Source organism: Papio anubis, chromosome 19 (assembly GCF_008728515.1).
Source record: "Papio anubis isolate 15944 chromosome 19, Panubis1.0, whole genome shotgun sequence".
NCBI classification, from domain to species: domain Eukaryota; kingdom Metazoa; phylum Chordata; class Mammalia; order Primates; family Cercopithecidae; genus Papio; species Papio anubis.
In genome coordinates this window covers 60,994,418-61,016,935 of record NC_044994.1, presented here as the reverse complement: position 1 = coordinate 61,016,935, position 22,518 = coordinate 60,994,418, and the positions used below count along the sequence as shown (strand labels likewise).

At 34.0% G+C, this 22,518-nt stretch overlaps 1 protein-coding gene across 7 annotated transcripts in view; it reads right to left on the bottom strand.

Moving 5' to 3' along the window:
• CCDC102B (coiled-coil domain containing 102B) overlaps positions 1–22,518 on the bottom strand; it is a 288,333-nt gene that overhangs the window by 22,919 nt on the left and 242,896 nt on the right. For 6 of the 7 annotated variants that reach the window (XM_009192894.4, XM_009192889.4, XM_009192893.4 and 3 more), the window contains one exon: positions 13,632–13,735. In XM_009192894.4, the coding sequence (XP_009191158.2) occupies positions 13,632–13,735 (104 nt within the window). Of the gene's footprint in view, positions 1–13,627; positions 13,736–22,518 lie in introns of those variants that run through there. The other variant, XM_009192892.4, reaches the window with a different exon arrangement.

The window sequence follows — 22,518 nt, the reverse complement described above, 5'->3', positions numbered from 1 at the left end:
CTAGAAAGGGCTCAAATTGAAATAAAAAAAAAACTAAAAGATTTATTAGCATGACATCATTTTTCTTAAATTGCTGATAATATACTGTAACAAAGAAGTCATTCAGCAAAAAATATAAGGAGTTTAGAAATATTCGTAAGTGGAGATCCCAAGATAATAGAGCTGTCCAAACAGAAATTACTCCTGATTATAATAGATTTTTAGGAAAAACTGTTCATTTAGAATTAATTTATTTCATATTAAAAGTATTCTGAAGGAAAAAATACACATACATAGAAAATCATGCAACTAAATATAGGCAATGATTAAATTCAGAAAGAAAATAATAATTAAAAAGGTAACTGTGAGAATATTTAATTATAATGCACTATGAGGCTCTGCCATAAACAATCTGAACATTCTCAGGAAAATGTAACTGTATTTAACTAAAAAATTAGTATAAACTACATTGGCATGATGAGATAGAAGAGTGGTGAAAGTTCTGTTGGTGTAGAGTTCATTAGATCTAATGAGTTCTCAAGGGATGATAGAACAAGGACAGTAGGAAAAGCCTATATAGAACTTGAGGATAAGTAGCAGCAGGAGAATGATTTAATGTATACAAGAGTAGTGTCCTTGGGAAATGACACTCTGATTAAAATGAAATACATTATAAAATTCTATGAAGTCAAATACCTCATAGTTTATAGTTTCTGAGATTTGTGCTTGCTTAAAAAGGTCTTTTCTGAAATGATTACAAAAATAATCTCATTTTCTTATAATACTTTCCTAGTTTCCTTTTGTTTATAATATTATGTCTTTAATCTACTTGGGGTTTAATTTTGTATGGTTTAGTACTGGCTTCAAAAACTTTTTTATTTGATTATATCTAATGTCACAGATGTAGTTATTTCTAATGTTACCGATTTAAATGAACATAAGTATACGACTCATGGACTCACGTATTCTGTTCAAAATTTTAAGTAAATTCCATTATGTTGTAATAAGGAAATGAAATATTTAATATATAATGTCTTAAACAACATTTTTGGTATCTTAAATATAAATGCCATCATCATACCTGAATAGAATTTAGCTAAATTCAGCACATATTCTACTCTGTCTTTTCTACTTTCTGTAGTTTTCATAAACTGTGAATTTTCAAAACATAAATGGAATTCCCATGGAAGAGGAATTAGTAATTATTTCTGAAATAAAGGCTTAGAGTTCTCAGTAGACTACTATACTATACAAATGTCTTGCATTAACCAAGTGTCAGTAGAATAATGTAATTTAATATAAATTAGTTCTATTTACACTTTTTCTCCAGACTTCTTCCAATATTTGAGATTGGGGCATTTGACAGCATTGTCAAACCATGGGAATCTCAGTTATAGATATCTGAGGGAAACAGGTGTACCAAGAGCAATTCTATCTTCAATGAAGGAAACGTACATTGCTATTATGAATGCATTTGTGCTTTTCAGTTCTGAAATTCCTGTTCCTAAACATTAATTTGCACTTTAAAACGCCCTTAAAAATGGCTGAAAAAAAGAAACACAAAGTTACCTCGGCATTAAGATATTTGTTGAACTATCGTCTAGTTTCCAAATATTTGTAGTAATTATTACCACTTTTGGGGTTTTTATTGAGATAAAGCACCAACTTACAATATGAATCCTGAGTTATTAGAACCCCTGAAATTGTTTTCACTCCTACTCTTTATATGAAATAAATAATGTCATTTTTATAGTTTTCTTATTTATCTCATGTTTAGTTACTAACAACTGTATGATATGTAGGTTCAGCATGGGGGGATGATGGTGTGTGCATGTATGTGTGTGTGCGTGTGTGTGTAGATTGCAGCCTCCAAATAAATGTATTAAAATCATTTTCTAAATAATAAGTCAAATAATAGAAACATTAATACCATTTGCCTGATCACAGGACTCACCATTGAAATAAAGTATCAGAGTACTAAGTTTCACTCAACAGTATAACTAAAGCAGCTACTTCTTAAATACCACACTTAAGATGAGAGAATATCCTCCAAAATATATTTTATATACAGGGGAATTAAGTTAATTAAAAACATATTAAAAAAGCTATATTCTCATTCAAGTGTAGTATTCTCTGAGCTTGTATCCTTTCACTCACAGGTTAAATAAGCAAGCGAAGGGGAAGTGATGACATCTGCTATTGTGCAACTGAATAATATGCCTAAGGGAATAGTATTGTGTTCATTCACAACATTATTATTTATAGAGCTGAGTACTATTATCTCACTATTCACCCCGAGTTACAGCTTAAGGTTAAAATAATTTTTACCTCTAAATTTTAAGTTATATGCTTCCACTTAGTCATTTCTTCCAAAGAGGCCAGCCCAGCCCAACATCTTTCTCTAATCAAAATTTGATTTTATTCTAACAGTCAAATTGCAGACATGTTAAATGCAAAAGAACCTTAATTCCTTCTAACCTCTCTTTATGGGAAATATTTTCAAACCTGAGTCATGTCATTCTTCTTGAGATCTTATTTTGTTTGTGGTGAGCAGAACCAGAAAGTATGGCCAAATTTTATTAGAGAATTACATATCAAATTTAGTGAATAAATTTTTAAAATATCAATACATCAATAACCATTGGAAAATTTTACATTTGTGCATTTTTATCTTTAATTGATTCTTAATTTAAACCTCATGACATAATCATGAAACATGCTGGTCTTCTTCAAAATGGTACAATTAGCATACGTTAAATTATGGCTGCAAGCTTATAACAGGTATTGCTATCTCCATTTCATTTAGTTGAGAAGATAGAGACTTCAAAAGATTAAATGGTTTGCTTAAATATCTTATATATATCTGATGGCTTCCAAACACACTCATCTATAATTCTGTCAGGTTAATTAAGTAAAAGTTCTTTTCTTTTTTGTAGCCCAGGCTGGAGTGCAGTGGCGCCATCTCGGCTCACTGCAAGCTCCGCTTCCGGGATTCACGCCATTCTCCTGCCTCAGCCTCCCGAGTAGCTGGGACTATAGGCTCCCGCCACCTCGCCCGGCTAATTCTTTGTATTTTTAGTAGAGATGGGGTTTCACTGTGTTAGCCAGGATGGTCTCAATCTCCTGACCTTGTGCCAATTTCGGCCTCCCACAGTGCTGGGATTACAGGCGTGGGCCACCGCGCCCGGCCCAAGTAGAAGGTCTTTTCTAATCCCTAGATAAGCATGTGATACTTAAGAAAATAATGTTTTCACTGAAACCACTGTTTCTCACTTGTAAAATGGAGATACCATTTTCTACCTCATAAAGCAGGTAGGATGGTGTGGGTCATACAGGGAAGAAAATTAGATTCACTCTTAATGTTATACTTGTGCTTCAGCAGTCTTTCCTTATACCATTAGCTTTTATGATATGAGTTATTCTTCAAATTGTTTCTAATACATTATATTCTCTTCCTTTAGGGCCATTTTTAATTTCTCCTTGTCTTCTGACACAAAATAACTTGGAAATATAGATTTTCTATTTCTCTGTTTCTTTCTCCTGGTCATCAGTGTGGCTACTGAATAGCTTATTTAGGACAAATCTCTTTCCAGCATTACTTGTTTCCATGGATTGGCGCCTCACTCTGCTAATTATGGTTCAAGCTAGACTTAGTATTTTTTTTCCTAATACAGTACTTTCAACTACGAGCTATGTTCCTCTCTTACATAGATTTTTATAGGTCCAAACAAGAACATTATTATATTCAATATAGAAATTGTTTTCCTATTTAAACTTTCCAAGCCATGATTGTCAACAATAATTATGTGGGTCTGATAGAGTTTGCTTTTGAAAAAGTATCTTTATTATTAGTTTCTTTGATAAATATCATAGATAAAAGTATTAAGTACATCACAGAAACTTACTCTTTTATGAGCAACAGAACTGTATTCATTGAAAGTAGAAAATTTCAAATGTTTCTGCATTAGTTATGTCCATAAATAAACATAGAATTTTGCCTTCATTTAAAGATATAGAAACCATATATTTAGAGGTGATTTCAGAAAATAGTACTAACTTTGCAACAATATATAATGGGGAGAATAACGGAATATTTTTGCATTTATTTGTGTCATTTCTGAATTTTTTTTTCCAGCATTGTTTTGTAGTTCTCCTCATAGAGGTCTTTTAACTCCTTAGTTTCATGGATTCCTAGGTAGTTCCTTTTTTTCTGTGTGGCTTTTAAATGGGATTGTGTTCTTGAACTGATTCTTGTCTAGAACCTATTGGTGTATAGAAATGCTACTGAATTTGTACATTGATTTTGTATCCTAAAACTTTTCCTAAGTCATTTATCAGTTCTAGAATTCTTTCACTGAAGTCGTTAGGGTTTTGTAGGTATAGAATTATATAATCAGCAAAGACAGATAACTTGACTTCATCTTTCCCTATATGGATGTCTTTTATTTCTTTGTCTTGCCTGATTCCTCTGGGTAGGACTTCCAGTACGATGCTGAATAGGAGTGGTGAGAGTAGGCATCCCTGTTTTGTTCTGGTTCTCAAGGAGAATGGCTCCAGCTTTGGCAAATTCAGTATGATGTTGGCTGTGGATCTGTCATAGATGGCTTTTATGATTTTGAAGTATATTCCTTTGATGCCTCTTTTTCTGCCTCTGTTGAGGTGATCACATATGAGTTTTGTTTTTTATTCTGTTTATGTGGTGAATCACATTTATGGATTTGCATACCTTGAACCAACCCTGTATCCCAAGAATAAAGCCTACTTTATTGTGGTAAATTAACTTTTTAATGTGCTGCTGGATTCGGTTTGCTAGTACTTTGTTAAGAATTTATTCTACCAAAAAGACACATGCATCCATATGTTCATCAAAGCACCATTTCAAATAACAAAGACATGTAATTAACCTAGGTGCCCATCAGCAGTGGGTTGAATAAAGAAAATGTGGCACATACATACCATGGAATATGGTTGCACATACATACAGCCATAAAAAGAACAAAATCATGTTCATTGCAGCAACAAGGATGGAGCTGGAGGCCATTATCCTAGGTGAATTGATGCAGGAACAGAAAACCAAATACTTCATGCTCTCACTTAGAGGTGATAGCTAAACATTGAGTATGCATGGACACAAAGATGGAAGCAATAGACACTGTGTACTAGTCAAGGCAGGTGTGCTGAAAGACTACTTACTGAGTTCTATGCTTATTACTTGGGTAATGGGATTATCCACACCCAGAACTTCAGCATCACACAATATACTCATACAACAAACCTGCACATGGACCCCTGAATCCAAAGTAAAAGAAAAATCATACATGTTCTTTAGAAACAAATCATGTTAGCAAGATAAATATGTATTAAAATCAGCAATAATGATTTCCATGCACTCCACTCCAATTGGTGTGATGAACCCAAAGTCGAGTCACAGTAAGGAAAGTTGTATAATTACCAAGACAAGAATTGTGGGGAGATTGTCTCATTTCCCACACCAATCACAGGGCATCTTTTTATCCCTAAGAATATGGCACAGGCCAGGCCAAGACCCTGAAGGCCTTTGCATTTTGGAGGAAAATCTGCACTATTAGTTCTATACTAATCTTTGAAGTCTGTGTACATGTCTCTCTTGGGTATGCAGACAATATAGTATTTTCAATATTTTGATTTAAAATCAACTAATACCTCCTTTCATTCACATTTTATTAGCCTTTGTAAGAGCTGTGTAATGAGATAGGCATTATTGAAAACAACAGAATAAACAAGGCAAACTGTTTCTATATATATTGCTTCACTTTTTACAGTAACCTATGGTATTTTACAATACAAATTAATTAAATGTTTCCAGTTGCAATATATGTTTTTCTTTAGGTTTAGCAATACAAACTATGCTTAATTTACTGTAGTTCTATTTTGAAATGTATATATTTGGGAGTTTGTTGATATAACAATTAAATATTTTACATAAAGTGGTATTTTACAAAGAATATTGAGAATTTCTTCTTTTATGTGATTATGAATATTCAATCTAAGTTAAAGATAATATTTAGATTCTGATTTCCTCTTATGGTGGAGTTTTCTGATGTATATAATTCTAATGATTTTCCTTAAATGACAAATTAGAAATTTAAAGATAAAAGTTTAACTATTGAGATTACCAGTTAATGTCTATAGTTTTATATAGCAATGTTGTATACGTGACACTTTCAAAATCTAATATATAAATGTCAAGTGTGTGAAGTCAGTATTGTTATTGTTACTATAAATGATGTTTTACAGAATGCAAATAATTTTTCAAGATAGTTCACAAAATATAAGAAAATGTATTCAATATTTAAAGGTTATAGTTGAAGTCAAGCATCATTACAATTTTACATTTTTTGTAAAGTATTTCCAAGATTATTTGAAAGTATATTTTCCTTCTGCACATATATTTTACTTTCTAAATTTAGTTGTTTTGAAGGAAATAATCTCTTGAAAATTAGAATACAAATAAACTGATATTTGTTGAATGTTTATTAATGCCAGATGCCATTATCAAGGGTTTCACATCTATTATTTCATTCAATCTTTGAGGCAGTTTTACATAGTTTCATTACAAATAACACACTCAAGGTCACAGAGATAATAAACAGCAAAAGCTATCTTCTGATTTAGCTGGAGGAATATGTGCAGAAGCAAAAGAATATCAAAAACCTTACTAAACAATTCACATGATCTCATTACATTAAAAATCAATACAAGTTGCTAAAAATGGAAAAGAGACAACACACAAACATAAATCTCATGGCCCCTATTTTATATTAAGAAAAGATTTCCAAAGGAGATCAGGCATGTTCAGGATGCTGTGGCCATAAATTGAAACCCTGAACAGGCCAATATTGAGCTCTAAAATAGAATCGGTATTTAAAAACTTATCAACAAAAAAAAGCCCTGGACCAGATGGATTCACAGCCAAAATCTTCCAGACATATAAAGAAGCGCTGTTACCAATCCTACATAAATGATTCCAAAACACTGAGGAGGAAGGACTTTCCCCTAACTCATTCTACAAAGCCGCAATATCTGATACCAAAATCTGACAAAGAGACAAGAAAAACTACAGGGCAATATCCCTGATAAACATAGACACAAAATCCTCAACAAAATGCTAGCAAAACAAATCCAGCAGCACATCAAAAAATTAATTAGCCACATAAAGTAGGCTTTATTTCTTGGTTGTAGGACTGGCTCAACATACTTAAATCACTAAATGTAATTCACCATATAAATAGAATCAAAATCAAAAATCATATGAGCTTCTCAATAGATGCAGAAAAAGATTTTGATAAAATCCAACATTGCCACCTGATTAAAAACCCTCAACACACTTAGTATTAAAGGGACATACCTCAAAATACTAAGACCTATCTATGAAAAACCCACAGCTAACATCATGTGGAACAAGCAAGATCTGGAAGCAATCCACTTAAAAACTGAAATGAGGCAAAGATGGCCACTCTCACCATAGTGAGATTTTGCAACATAGCACTGCAAGTTCTAGCCAGAGTCATCAGACAAGAGAAAGAAATAAAAACCATCCAAATAGGAAAAGAAGTCGAATTCTGTCTTTACTGGTGATATGACACTCTACCTGGCAAGTCCTAAAGATGGCCAAAGGTTCCTAGAGCTGATAAATAACTTCAGTAAAGTTTCAAGATACAAAATGAATATGCAAAAATCAGTAATATTTCTATATACCAATAATATTCTACCTGAGAGCCAAATCAAGAACCCAATCCATTTAAAATAGGAACAAAATAAGGAAATAGTTAAGAATCCATCTAAACAATTGGGTGAAAAATCTCTACAAGGAGGACTACAAAACACCAAAGAAAGAAATCACAGATTACACAAATGAAAAAACGTTCCATTCTCACGGATTGGCATATCGATATTGTTAAAATGTCCATATTGCCTGACACGATTTATGGATTCAAAACTATGCCTGTCAAAGTATCAATATCATTATTCACATAAATAGAAGAAGAAACTTCTAAAACTCATATGGAAACAAAAAAGAGCCCAAACAGCCAAAACAATCGTAAGTAAAAAGAACAAATCTGGAGGCATCACATTACTGGACTTCAAACTATACTATAAGGCTAGAGTAACCAAAACAGTATGGTACTAATACAAAAACAGACTCATGGGTCAATTCAACAGATTAGAAAAGCCACAAATATACAATCACCTAATCTTTGACCACGTCAACAATAACAAGCAATGGAGTAAGTAATCCCCATTCAACAAATGATTCTGGGATAACTGGCTAGCCATATGCAAAAGAATAAACATGGATCCCTACATTTTACCATATAAAAAATTAACCCAAATTGAATTGTAGACTTAAATGTAAGCCTCAAATATAAGAACCCTAGAAGAAAACCTAAGAAATGCCATTCTGGACATAGATCTTGTAAAAAAAAAAAATATTACTAAGTCCTCAAAAGCAAGTGCAACAAAACTGAAACTGACAATGGGGACCTAATTAAACTAAGAACATTCTGTAAAGTAAAAGAAACTATCAAGAGAGTAAATAGACAGCCTACAAAATGGGAGAAAATTCACAATCTATGCATCCAACAAAGGTCTTATATCCAGAATCTATAAGAAACATGATTATATAAAACCAGCAAAAACCAAATAGCATTAAAATTGAGCAAATTAAAATTTGCTCAATTAAATGAGCAAATTACCTGAGTAGACTCTTTTCAAAAGAAGATATACATGTAGCCAACAAATATGTATAAAAAATTATCAACATCAGTAATCATTAGATAAATGCAAATCACAACCTCAATGAGATACTATCTCACACATGTCAGAATGGCTATTATTAAAAAGACTAAAAAAACAAAAAGAAAAAAATGGGTGTTGCTGGCAAGGCTATAGAGCAGAGGGAACATTTATACATGGCTGGTGGGAATGTAAATTAGTTCAGCTGCTGGAGAAAGCAGTTTGGAGACTTCTCAAAAAACTTATAACAGAGCCACTATTTAATCCAGCAATCTCATTTTTGGGTTATATACCCAAAGGAAAATACATCATAACACCAAAAAAGACACATGCACCTGTATGCTAATTGAAGTACTATTTGCAACAGCAAAAGCATGGAATCAACTCAGGTGCCCACCAATGGTAGATTGGATAAAGAAAATGTGGTACATACACACCATGGAATACTACACAGCCATAAAAACAGAACAAAACACGTCCTTTGCAGCAATATAGATGCAGGTGGAGGCCACTATCCTAAGCAAGTTAACGCGGAACAGAAAACCAAATACCACCTGTTCTCACGTATGAGTGGGAACTAAATACTGAGTACTTGTGAATATAAAGATGAAAATAATAGACACTGGGGACTATTAGAGGAGGGAGGGTGGGAGTTAGCTGAGGGTTGGAAAACGACCTTTAGCTGCTATGCTCATGAATTGGGTGATGAGATCATTCATACAGCAAACTTCAGCATTACGCAATTTACCCATGTAATAAATGTGTACATGTACCCCCGAACCTAAAAGAAAAGCTGGGGGAAAAAAATAACTTTCCATTAAATTTGAATTGTTTATCTGCAAGATGGGCATGGGTGGCAATGGGTAGGAGTGAGGTCTTCTTTGAACCAGGACTTGCTGCATTTTGCCATTTGTGGTCACTGGTCTGCAATAATGGATGCCAACAACTCCTAGCTGTCCTTATATATGCATGCGTCTACTTCCATAAAGCCATAGCATTAATGTCCTCTTGTCTTGAAACTGGAACGTCCCTATAACCTGCTCTAACCAATCGAATCTGAGGGAAGCAGTTGTCTGATGCCCCAGCAATCCTCCTACAGGAAAAAGCTCAAGGCTGACTCCTGAGTATTGAGAGGTTACTTGGAACAAGAGAGAGGCCAAGCCAGCAGCTGTATTCATCACCCAAGATGTGAGGTATCAGATAAGAGATTGAAGTCGTCTTGGGTGCCCGGAACCCAGGAGGTCTCCTAGTAAAATGCAGCTGTAAGACTCACCCCATGGGTTGAGTGGAAGCACTACCTAGCTAAACCCAGAAAACCAACAAAACAGTGGTAAGCAATACAAACATATTTTAAGCTACTAAGTTTCAAGGTAATTTGTTTTGTAGCAGTAGATATCTGAAACAGAAATTGGTACCAGAAAATGCAGTGCTGCCATAACAAAAACATAAAATATGTAGTATTGGTTTACAAACCATGGACAAGTGGACACTGAAAAGGCAGTGAAGGGGATTCATGAAAGCTGTAAAAGTCACAGAGAAATTATTACTGGAGGCTGGACAAATAAGGGAAATTCTGACACATGCAACATGAATAAACCTTGAGGACATTATGCCAGCTGAAATAAGCCACTAACAAAAATAAAATACTATATGATCCCATTTATATGAGGTATCTAAAGGAGACATATTCCTAGAAAGGTGCTGAGAAGAGGAAAAATGGGGAGTTGTTTAATGGGCATAGAATTTTCAGCTTTATGAGATGAAATATTTCTAGGTAATGGCAGCATAACACTGACTATACTTAACACTACTGAGCTGTACACTTAGAAAGCATAAGGTGGTAAAATTATGTGTTTTTCAGCACAATTACAATTTTTAAAAAATCTCTTGATCATCTGTCTCTCTATCTATCTAATCTATCTATCTATCTATCTATCTATCTATCCATCCATCTATCTATCTGCCTGCCTCTCTATCTATCATCCATCTATCTATCTATCTATCTATCTATCTATCTATCTATCTATCTATCTATCTATCTATCTATCTAAATTAACAGGCTTCTATTACCCCAGCACCCCAGGGTAGGCAGGATGTCTGAGAAGAGAGAGACTCAGAAGGCAAAAGGGTCGTTTATTCTGCAAAAAGGATGAATAGGAGACAAGCAGAAACTTACAGGGTAAAGCTCAAATTCACGTCTACCCTCTTGGGAACCAGCAGCCATTTAGTTAGCATAAAGTGAAACCTCACGTGACCCCAGCCAACATCACATACAGCAAAAGAACCACCATTCTGACCGCAGCCAACTCACAGAATCTTCAATCATAGAAAATCATTGTTGTTTTCATTAAGTTTTGGCATTGATTGTTGCACACCAAGATATACCTGAAACAATATTTAGTTTCCAATATTTTGAAGGAAAATCACTGAAGCAAATATCTTTCTTAAGCCATTATCTGTACAAACCAAATGTTTACTATGCAACTTCAGCCTTGAATCAAGGTTAGTCTTCTTCCAGTACGTTCTTTCATAATCCTGTCCATTTAATCTATCACATCTCAACTTCCTCATCTGGTTTATGAGGATAGTAATTGTCTCCATTATATATGTCTTACGAAGATTAAACGAGTTAATACACCTGATACATCTAGACAATGCTTTGTTCATAGCAGCCCTGGAAGGGGTAGTTATCAATATGAGTCTGTACTGAGAGCATTGAGGAGTTGCCTCATTGGCCTATCACAATAGTGGAACTCTAGAATAGAAAAGAGAACATAATGTAATGTGAGAGTATAAAAACCCATTCCTCTTGGGTTCTGAGATTGTCAGATGAGCAAACCTTTCAGAAAAGAACCCCATTTTCCCCTTTATGTGCTTTTATCTAGAGATTGTGTTGTATGCAAGAAACTGTAGAAGTCTAATGATGAGGGATGGTGGCAGGGAGATTTGTTTTCCACTTGCGTTTAGGATCTTGAGAGGAAGATGTCTTGCCAGTTGCCCCACACCCACTTGGGGCACAGCCACAGAAAAGCAGAGAAACATGGTCAGGCAAGGGGAACCCTAATATTTAGCTTCTCCCAACTGTATTTGGTTCTCATATGGGATTGTGCCTGAGATGAGACCTTGACCTGGGGTCCATCCTGAAGGCTCCATCTGGGTGAATTGCTTAGTCAGTTGGTTGATAGGGGATATGATGGGATAGAGGAGGTCATACCAGAAAGGGTTGAAATGGATCTAGTTCAACAGGAGGAGTGTTAAGCAAAGACAGGGAAGTTCACATTTCAGCATCAGAACCCAGCAAGAGTACACAGTGACAAAATGGACTTCATTACTGCACAGCCCAGCAAACACACACCAGTGTGCACTTGAAGGTCAGGCCCTTTGCCCCCCAGTGCTGAGTTCCTACTAGTCATACAATCCCCCATGTTTGGGAGAGAAACAGGGAAAAAGTAAAGACTCAGTGAATGAAAAAGCCTTTTACAATGAGAGACTCTGATAAAAGTGGTCTTTATTCAGTAATGAATTAGTAAGATTTCATTTTTTTTGGACTAATCAACGGAGAGGGAGATGAGTAAAACCAGCATGTTATTGACTGAGCTAAATCTTACAAGTTGCCTTCAGTTGAAAATAGGTATGGAAAATTATAAGTGTCTTTTTGTTCAAAATAACATTTCACCTTAAAAACTAAACATAAATATGAAGCAATAAGCTATAATGTATATAAAAGTTTTAAAGAAATATTCACATAACCACAATTTCCTAATTTTCTTTACTGCCACTACTCAAAGGGAAACCACAGCTTAATTGTGGCCTGATTTCTACCTAGATACTACTTTGCAATGCTGATGTCCTTCCATGATTTTACTGTAGAAATGTCTATCCAGATAAAAGTCAAAAGTCCTTTTAGTTTCTCAGCGATGTTTATAACCTGCCTTAGCTTCAATCACAGGTTATCTGTTACTTTAAAATACAAAACACTTTTTCTGATTCATCTGCTCACTTCTGTTTTACACAAAGAATTAGAAATGATTTATAAAATTATATAAGAAATGTATTGTTATGTCTCTAGAATGATTCTTTTTTGTTAATACAATCTGCCATCCCCACCACATAGACAGAAAACACCTACTTAAAAGTTTACCAATTACTTAAACAAACCAGTAGTTTTACTTAAAGTCAATGATTCTCTTGTTAATGACCAGCAACTTGTATGGTTTTCAACTTACTTTTTCTTGCCAATATTATAACTCTTTCAGACTTTATGTAAGAAGTATTCTGAAAGCTCCTTTTGACTTTCAAAATATTTACACATCTTAGAATTAAAGTTGTTTTTATTTTATTTTATTTTATTTTATTTTATTTTGAGACGGAGTCTTGCTCTGTCACCCAGGCTGGAGTGCAGTGGCCGGATCTCAGCTCACTGCAAGCTCCTCCTCTCGGGTTCACGCCATTCTCCTGCCTCAGCCTCCCCAGTAGCTGGGACTACAGGCGCCCGCCACTTCGCCCGGCTAGTTTTTTGTATTTTGTTTTAGTAGAGACGGGGTTTCACCGTGTTAGCCAGGATGGTCTCGATCTCCTGACCTCATGATCCGCCCGTCTCGGCCTCCCAAAGTGCTGGGATTACAGGCTTGAGCCACCGCGCCCGGCTAAAGTTGTTTTTAAATGACATTTACATTGTCTTTTTGAGAATATGCAGTATCTATTAAGCAAAAATTAGAAGAAGTCAAGAAGCCCATTACTTTGTGTATTGTCTAAGATTTTTTCATTAATATGTCTAGTTAATAAAAATAATTTTACTGATATTTAAGAAAAGGATATGGAAATGTCTTTATTTAAGGCCCTAATCTTTAATTCAGCATATTTTGTGAAAAAATTACCAGTTTTGCAAGTGCCTGAGTTCAGCCTCTAAGTTTTCATTTCTTTCTCTCTCTTCATTCAGAGACCTCTGGAGCTCACGGATCTGATTCAGGGAATCATCAAGCTGAAAGCGAAGTAGAAAATGCTTTAGTTAGGCTCAGATGTTCTATAGTACATCATGGTGGCTACAGTAAATAACGTCTTATCATATACTTAAAAATTGCTAAGAGAATAGATTGTTTCTCACCACAAAACTATAAGTATTTGAGATAGTGCATATATTAAGTAACTTGATTAGCTATTCTACAATGTACACGTTTAGCAAAACATGTTGTATATCATAAATATATACAACTTTTACTTGTCAATTTAAAAATAAAATTTAAATTAAAAAACATGAGGATCCATTCTATATAAGACACAGTTTTCTATCTCCATCTTAATAAGAAAAGCCCTTACTGAAAAAATAAAGTAGTTGAAATAAAATAACCCTTTAAAAACAAGGTGTATTTTTTGTATGATAGTAGCTTACCAGTAGTGTACGTGTTTCTTTTGTATATGTGCATGAATAAATGAAAATATTCATTTAATAGAGTTAACGTACATATTCAGTAATAAAACAAACCTCAAAATGATCTCTGAAATATCTGACAAAATCCTTTCTATGTAGCCACTCTTCCTCCATTTCCACTCTTGCCTCCCCTAGCTATAAGTCACTGAACTATAACTTGTGTGTTTTATTCCCATGGCTTTGAACAAAATACACATGTGTGTTTATACATATTCACATATACATATGCTAAGTGTATATATATATGCAAAATATATATATTATTGAAAATGTATCATTTTAATTGCTTTAACTAAAAAAGGTATTTCATGCTATATGTAATATTCTTGTTTTTTAAATCCAATGGCTAAGACTTGTCTGTAGTAATGTTTCCTCTGTGGTCTCTTTGTCCTCCCTGTATTATAGCACTGTATTAATATGCCATGACATATACACCTACCCTCTTTTCCATGAGTATTTACATTGTCTCCAGCCTTGTGATGCTCTGAACATTCATATATCCTAGGTCCCTTGGTATCCATAGGAGATTGGTTCCAAGACCTTCTGCAGATTTCCAGATCCACACATGCTCAAGTCACTAATATAAAATGGGATAGTATTTGCCAATTTCTATGCATATCCTCCTCTATATTTTAAATAGTCTCTAGATTACTTATAATACCTAATACAGTATATAATATATATAAATGGTATATAACTAGTTGTTGTTTTGTTTAGGGAATAATGACAAAAATCTGTACATGTTCAGTACAGATGCATTTTAAAAAAATATTTTTGATTTGTGGTTGATTGGTTGATTCCAATAATGTGGAATCCATGGATATGGAGGGCCAACTGGATAGATATATAGTAATGCACTGCATAATGACTTTCTGGTTAAAAATGGATGCATATAAGGTAGTGGTCACATAAGATTTTAATGGAGCTATATAATGGAGCAGACTAAACCGTCTAAATCTATGACCTTCACACAAAGACAAAATTGCCTAACGATGATATTTTCAGATTATATCCCTATTGTTGACACACATGCACACACACACACACAATTATATATTATATATAGAAATCCAATTTTTTTCCTATACAAACACATTTTGAAAGGTACCTTTGAAAGGTACATAAGTGCAACTATCTATCATCTGTTATACACACACACACATATATACATATATGATATATATATGATATATGTGTCATATATGTATATATGTGTGTGTGTGTATAACAGATGATAGGTAGATATAGATGTGTTTCATCTGTTAAAACTTTTCTCTTGAGGCATGTGTAGGAGTAGAATCACCAGATTATACTTGTTATAATACTAAATTTCACAAGGTAATACCAAAATGTCTCCCAAAATTGTTTACTAATTTAACTCAATAAAATAATTAGAAGGGATCAAGTTTCATCACATTTTCATTAACTCTTGATGTGACATTTGAAAACTTTTATCAATCCCTGATCAATAATTATGTATAATACCTCTTTATATTTTTATTAGATTAATATTTTTCTTTTGTGTGTTTATTCAGGCATTTTGCTCATTACTCTATTTTGGCATTTTTCCATTTGTTTTTTTCTGTATATATTCATGTTATAATGTTAATACTATTCCTTTGTTGGTCACAAGAGTCCCAGGCATTTTTGGCAGGTTTGTAATTTTTTTTTCCATTTAAGAGATCTTTGGTTTAATCATAGTTATTTTTATTAAATTATGAAATACATCAATATTTTCTCTTACAGTTGGGACTTGTACGCCAACTATAGAAAAATGTTATTCTGTATTTTCACTATTTTTTTTTCATGTTTTGCACTTGTCATTTATGTTCTTGACCAAGCAGGAGTTAATTTTCACATTACGTGAGATAGAAATCCAATTTTATTGTTTTCCTATACAAACACATTTTGAAAGGTACATAAGTGCAAATATTGAATAGAGTTCTCTCAATTGATCTGACATATCAAATCTGTCATATGTCAAAATTCTGTATATTTCATGTATAAAGTTTCTTTTATAAAGTCTGACAGCAGACACTCCCTTTTTTGGATAATTTATTTGGTCCTGCACATTGCCTGAATTACTATAGCTTTCATTATAAATTTTGACATACAATAGTAAAAGATCCCTTTTCCCAGTTCTTTTTCCTCAGAAATATCTTGATTATTCTTGATTCTTTATAAATTTCAAAAACAGCATAGCAAATTTCATGAAGAACTATATTTGCATTTAACCTGGAGTTTCATTAACTCTATGGGATAATTTAAGTATATTTGACATTATTTCAGTATTTAATGCTTTTGCCCAAAACACAGTGTATTTTAAATTTTACTTAGGTCATCTTTAAGGCTTCTCAACTAAATATATAATTTTCTCCTTAGAAGCCTTGCAAAGTTTCTTCTCAGGAGGTTTAATTTTATTAAATTTAGTTTTAGGAATTTTATATCTTATGATATTAAACTTTTACAGTTATTTTTCCAAAAAATAAAATAAAAATGTATTTTACAAGTTTTGTTGTATGTGTCTAGTAAGTAAATTGCCTTATTAGGCCAGGAAAAGAGACTCAAATCTACAATCTCAGCACTTTGGGAGGCTAAGGCAGAAGGATTACTTGAAGCCACAAGTTCAGGACCTGCCTGGACCAGGTTGTGGGACCCCATTTCTTAAAGAAAAAATAAAAATAGCCAGGCCTGGTGGCACATGCCTGTAGTCTCAGCTACTTGGTAAGCTGAGGCAGGAAGATGGCTTGGGCCTAGGAGTTCAGGATTATGGTGAGCTATGATTGTACCACTGTACACCAGCCTGAGTGACAGAGCAAGGCCCTGTCTCTAAAATAAATAGTCTTATTAACTGAACATTTGTTTTACTGAAACTTAACACCTAGGTAAACATTCCTTGGTTTTCTAAAAATTAGCCTTTTTTTTTTTTCTCCTAATTGAAATAAGGTATTTTAAGATAAGCTCCATTGCATTTTGAAATATTTCTTTAAGCTTTGAAATCAATTAGGGTTCATATTACAGTTTTCCCGTGTGTGTCTTAGAGCAAGTTTCATATCCACAGAGAGCCTAATACTCTCCACCTTTAAAATGGTTGTGCTTATAGTCATGTTATGAAGATGAAATAAGATAACCTTTATAGATGCATTATGTGGTACTGGATATGAAGCATTTAGCATACGTTATCTAACCTAAACTTGTTTTAGTAGAAGGACAATGAAAATTAATGTGAAATGTAATTATGGGTACTGCTATTATAAGTGATTCTTGGCTACACCACGAAGGCACTATCGTGACTAGGCAAGTTAATGCAGTAAAATGAGCATTTAATATCTGAAGTGCAGCAGTCATCTTACAGGCAGAATATCCCACAAGGCAAAAATAGAAAGAACAACACTTAATCTAAGGTGATGACTAAAACAAAGCAGAAATGATAGATTCACAAGGTTTTAGAAGTTTTCAACAAGGGTGATATGCATGAGCATCTCATCTTATTGAAGTTCTATTTTGTCCTGTATACTAACAAATTGAAATTATATGCAAACATTTGAGTTGAATTACAATGAATCTGTCTGTAATTTGCTCCTTCAACTCTTGGCTCATAGACAATATCAGGGTTTTAGACATGCAGATTTAAGACCGTGCACGGTGGCTCATGCCTGTAATACCAACACTTTCGGAGGCCGAGGCAGGTGGATCACTTGAGTGAGGAGTTCAAGACCAGCCTAACCAACATAGTGAAACCTCACCTCTACTAAAAATACAAAAATTAGCTGGGCATGGTGGCGGGTGCCTGTAATCCCAGCTACTCAGGAGGCTGAGGCAGGAGAATTGTTTGAACTCGGCAGGCGGAGGTTGCAGTGAGCCGAGATTGAGCCACTGCACTCCAGCCTGGGCAACAGAGTGAGACTCGGTCTCAAAAAAAAAAAAAAAAAAAAAAAATGCAATGCAAAATTTAAGCAATGGACCCTGACATACTCTAAATAAGCTCTGAGGTCTGGGCTTTGAACTGCTCTTTTTAAGAAAAAAATCCACAACAAAAAGTATCTTCCTCGAGTACTACTAATTGTGTTTTTCCAGGTTAACCATTAAAATGTTTTAAGAAGTGTTTTATTTGCTAAGTGGCCAGGTTGTTTTCTTCTTGGCGTTACTGGGGCTTCCATGGGGTGGATTTGTGTGGTTTTATTCTCCTCCCTTCCACACAGTAATTTTTAGCACCTTTATTCTTCCAACTGAATATTTTACAATGTTGGGGAATTTTCCACACATATTCAGCTTACAGACAAAAATCTTGCTTTTCCCTTGAAGTAGATTGCTGATCCTTGGCACTATAGAATAAAACACTAATTTCAGTATTTATTAAAATTGCGAGAAATATCAATCCTCCTCTATACAAAGTCAAACCATTGTTAAAGATAACCAGATCCCAACTGATTGATCTCTGTACCAGCGTTATTAAAGTGAAATCAATTTAAATTTAGAAGGAATTATATAGATTTAAGGGGTGTGGGGGGAGAGGAGGTTTTTTTTAAGTACCCTGATGGATAAATGGCATTCTGTAAACTCTTCTCATCAACTATTTATGCTTACAGAATGAACATTTTGTTTATATCATAATGAACTCCCAAATAATATTTAGTCTTATTTCTGAATTTCAAGCATTTGGACATTTTTTCAGTAATACCCACATTTCATTGCTATCTATAATTCCTAATTTACAGAGATGGCACAAGTTTACTTTCTTACCATAGAAGTTTCCCCTTGTATCAAACTCACACATATTTGTTGATTTCACTTTTCTTAGTTTCCATTTTCTATGGAGAAACCAGAATGTTTAACATTCATGCCTCATTAAAAATTTATTTTTAGAAAGATTTTCATTCTGTTATATAGGTTCAAGATTAAAAATGCAATTAGGTAATAGGCTAATAATAATGTTTGACTAATATTATTCTGGACCCTCAACTTATTTTACATTTTCATCTTCTCACCTGTATACCTACTGGAAAAAAAAAACAACCACCACTTATTTGGCATTACAGTGCCAGTACTTAGGACAGTTCCTAAATAATTTAATAGATGAATGAGAAATGTTCCTTTTAAACTTTTTCTTTGATTCATAAATTTTTAAATTCTGCTCTATTATTTTAGATTTTAGTATTTGAATATCAATGTGGGCTATGATATTTAGGAAGTTAACTTACAGGTATTATTAGATATTTAAGAAACATTTTAGTAGTTTGATAGGAATAGCATTTAATCTGTAAGTTGCTTTGGGCAGTATGGCCATTTATGCAATATTGATTCTTCCTATCCATGAACATGAAATTATTTTCCATTTGTTTGTGTCATATCTGATTTATTTGAGCAGTGTAACTCTCATTGTAGAGATCTTTTACCTCCCTGGTTAGCTGTATTCCTAGGTATTTTATTCTTTTGGGGGCTATTGTGAAGGGCACTACATTCCTTATATGACTCTAGGCTCAGATGTTGGTGTTTAAGAATGCTACTGATTATTGTACATTGATTTTGTATCCTGAAACTTTGCTGAAGTTTTTTATCAGATCAAGGAGCTTTTGGGAACAGATGATGAGGTTTTTTTAGATATAGAATCATGTCATCTGCAAACAGGGATAGTTTGACATTCTCTCGTCCAATTTGGATGCCTTTTATTTCTCTCTTGCCTGATAGCTCTAGTCAGGACTTCTCATACTATGTTGAATAGGAGTGGTGAGACAAGGCATCTTTGTCTTGTACTGGTTTTCACAGGGAATGCTTCTGGCTTTTGCTCATTCAGTGTAATGTTGGTTGTGGGTTTGTCTTAGGTGGCTCTTAATATTTTGAAGCATGGTCCTTCAATGCCTAGTTTATTGAGGGTTTTTAACATGAAGGGATATTCGATTTTAGTGAAAGTGTTTGCAGTATCTATTGAGATAATCACGTGGTTTTTGTCCTTAGCTCTCTTCATGTGATGAATCACATTTATTGATTGCCATCCCAGGGATAAAGCCTACTTGATCATGGTGCATTAGCTTTTTGATATGATGGCAGATTCAGTTTTCTAGTATTTTGTTGAGGACTTTTTGTATCTATGTTCATTGAGCATATTGGCCTGAAGTTTTTTTTGCTGTTGTTGTGTCTCTGCAAAAAGAGCCCAAATAGCCAAGGCAATTCTAAGCAAAAAGAACAAAACTGGAGACATCACATTACCCAACTTCAAATTATACCACAAGGCTACAGTAACCAAAACAGCATGGTACTGATACAAAAATAGACACATAGACCAATGGAATAGAATAAAGATCCCAGAAATAATGGCACATGCATATAACTATCTGATCTTCAACAAAACTGACAAAAACAAGCAATGGCAAAAGGACTCCCTATCGAATAAATGATGCTGGGATAACTGGCTAGCCATATGCAGAAGATTGAAACTGGATCCCTTTCTTATATCATATACAAAAATCAACTCAAGATGAATTATAAAGACTTAAATGTAAAACCTGAAACTATAAAAATCCTGGAATATAACCTAGGAAATACCATTCTGTACATAGGACCTGACAAATATTTCACTGACAAAGATGCCAAAAGCAATTGCAACAAAAGCAAAAATTGACAAATGGGATCTAATTAAAGACCTTCTGAACAGCAAAATAAAGTATCATAAGAGTAAACAGACAACCTACAGAATGAGAGAAAGTTTTTGCAAACCATTCATCTGACAAAGGTCTAATATCTGGAATGCATGAGGAACTTAAAAAATTTACAAAAGGAAAACAACACCATTAAAAAGTAGGCCGAGGACATAAACAGACAGTTCTGAAAAGAAGACATTCATGCATCCAATAAGCATATTATAAAATGCTCAGCCTAATTATTAGAGAAATGCAAATAAAAACCACAATGAGATACCATCTTATACCAGTCACAATGGCTATTATTTACCAGTCAAAACATAATAGATGCTGGAGAGGTTTCAGAGGATAGGGAATGCCTATACATTTTGGGTGGGAGTGTAAATTAGTTCAGCCATTCTGGGAAAGCAGTGTGGTGAATCCTCCAAATACTTAAAACAGAATTACCGTTTGACCCAGCATTGGGTATATACTCAAAGGAGTATAAATCATTCTACCACAAAGACATAAGCATGCATATGTTCATTGCAGCACTATCCAAAATATCCAAAGACAATCAACTTATATGCCCATCAACAGTAGACTAAACAAAATGTGGTACACGTACACCATGGGACACCATGCAGCTATAAAAAAGAATGAGTTTATGTCTTTTGCAGCAACATAGATTGTGCTAGGGGTCATTATCCTAAGCAAAATAACACAGGAACAGAAAACCAAATACCATATGTTCTCACATATAAGTGGGAGCTAAACAACAAGAGCACATGGACACAAACAGGGAAACAACAGACACTGGGACCTACTTGAGGGTAGAGGGTGGGAAGAGGGAGAGGATCAGAAAAGATACCTATTGGGCGCTATGCTTATTATCTGGGTGATGAAGTAATCTGTATGCCACGCCCCTGTGACATGCAGTTTACCCGTGTAAGAAACCTGCACATGTACCATCAAACCTAAAATAAAAGTAAAAAATAAAAAGGAAATATTTTGGTCCAACTATTAAAGACATTGGAGTTTGAATACAGTATGATACTTTAAGTAAAATGTATCTTTAAAATGTAAAAGTAATTAAAAAATGATTCATCAGTATAATTGTTTTTTTTGTATTAAGAATGTGTATTTATGAACAGTCTATTGATTAGTAAAAACATAGTTATAATACATTTAAAACCATAATATTTAGAGTATTTTATCACAGAAGGAAATGATTAACATGTTAGTAATTTAAGTTTATTACATATTTTATTCACTGGAAAATTTGTATTCATTTTATCATAATTATATTTTTGTTGTCATTTGTTATGTTTTGATATATTGAATGCTTCATGAATAACTTACTATTGATACGTTTTAGGAACTGAATTGTGTTCCCTCCAACCCAAATTCATATATTGAAGCATTAAACCCCAATGTGACTGTATCTGGAAGTAGAGTAAGAAGGTAATTAAGGCTAAATGAAGTTGTAAGAGCGGGGCCCTAATGCAGTAGGACTGGTATTCAAATAAGAAGAGAAAGAGATTACAGGAGCGCACACACAACAATAAAAGGTGATGCAAGGTCTCGGCAAGAAGGCGGCAATCTGCAAACCAAGAAGAGGGGCCTCATGAAAGACCAACCTGGCTGGTACTTTGAGACTCTGAACGTACAGACTCCAGAAATGTGAAAAAATAAATTCCTGTTATTTAAGCTACTCAA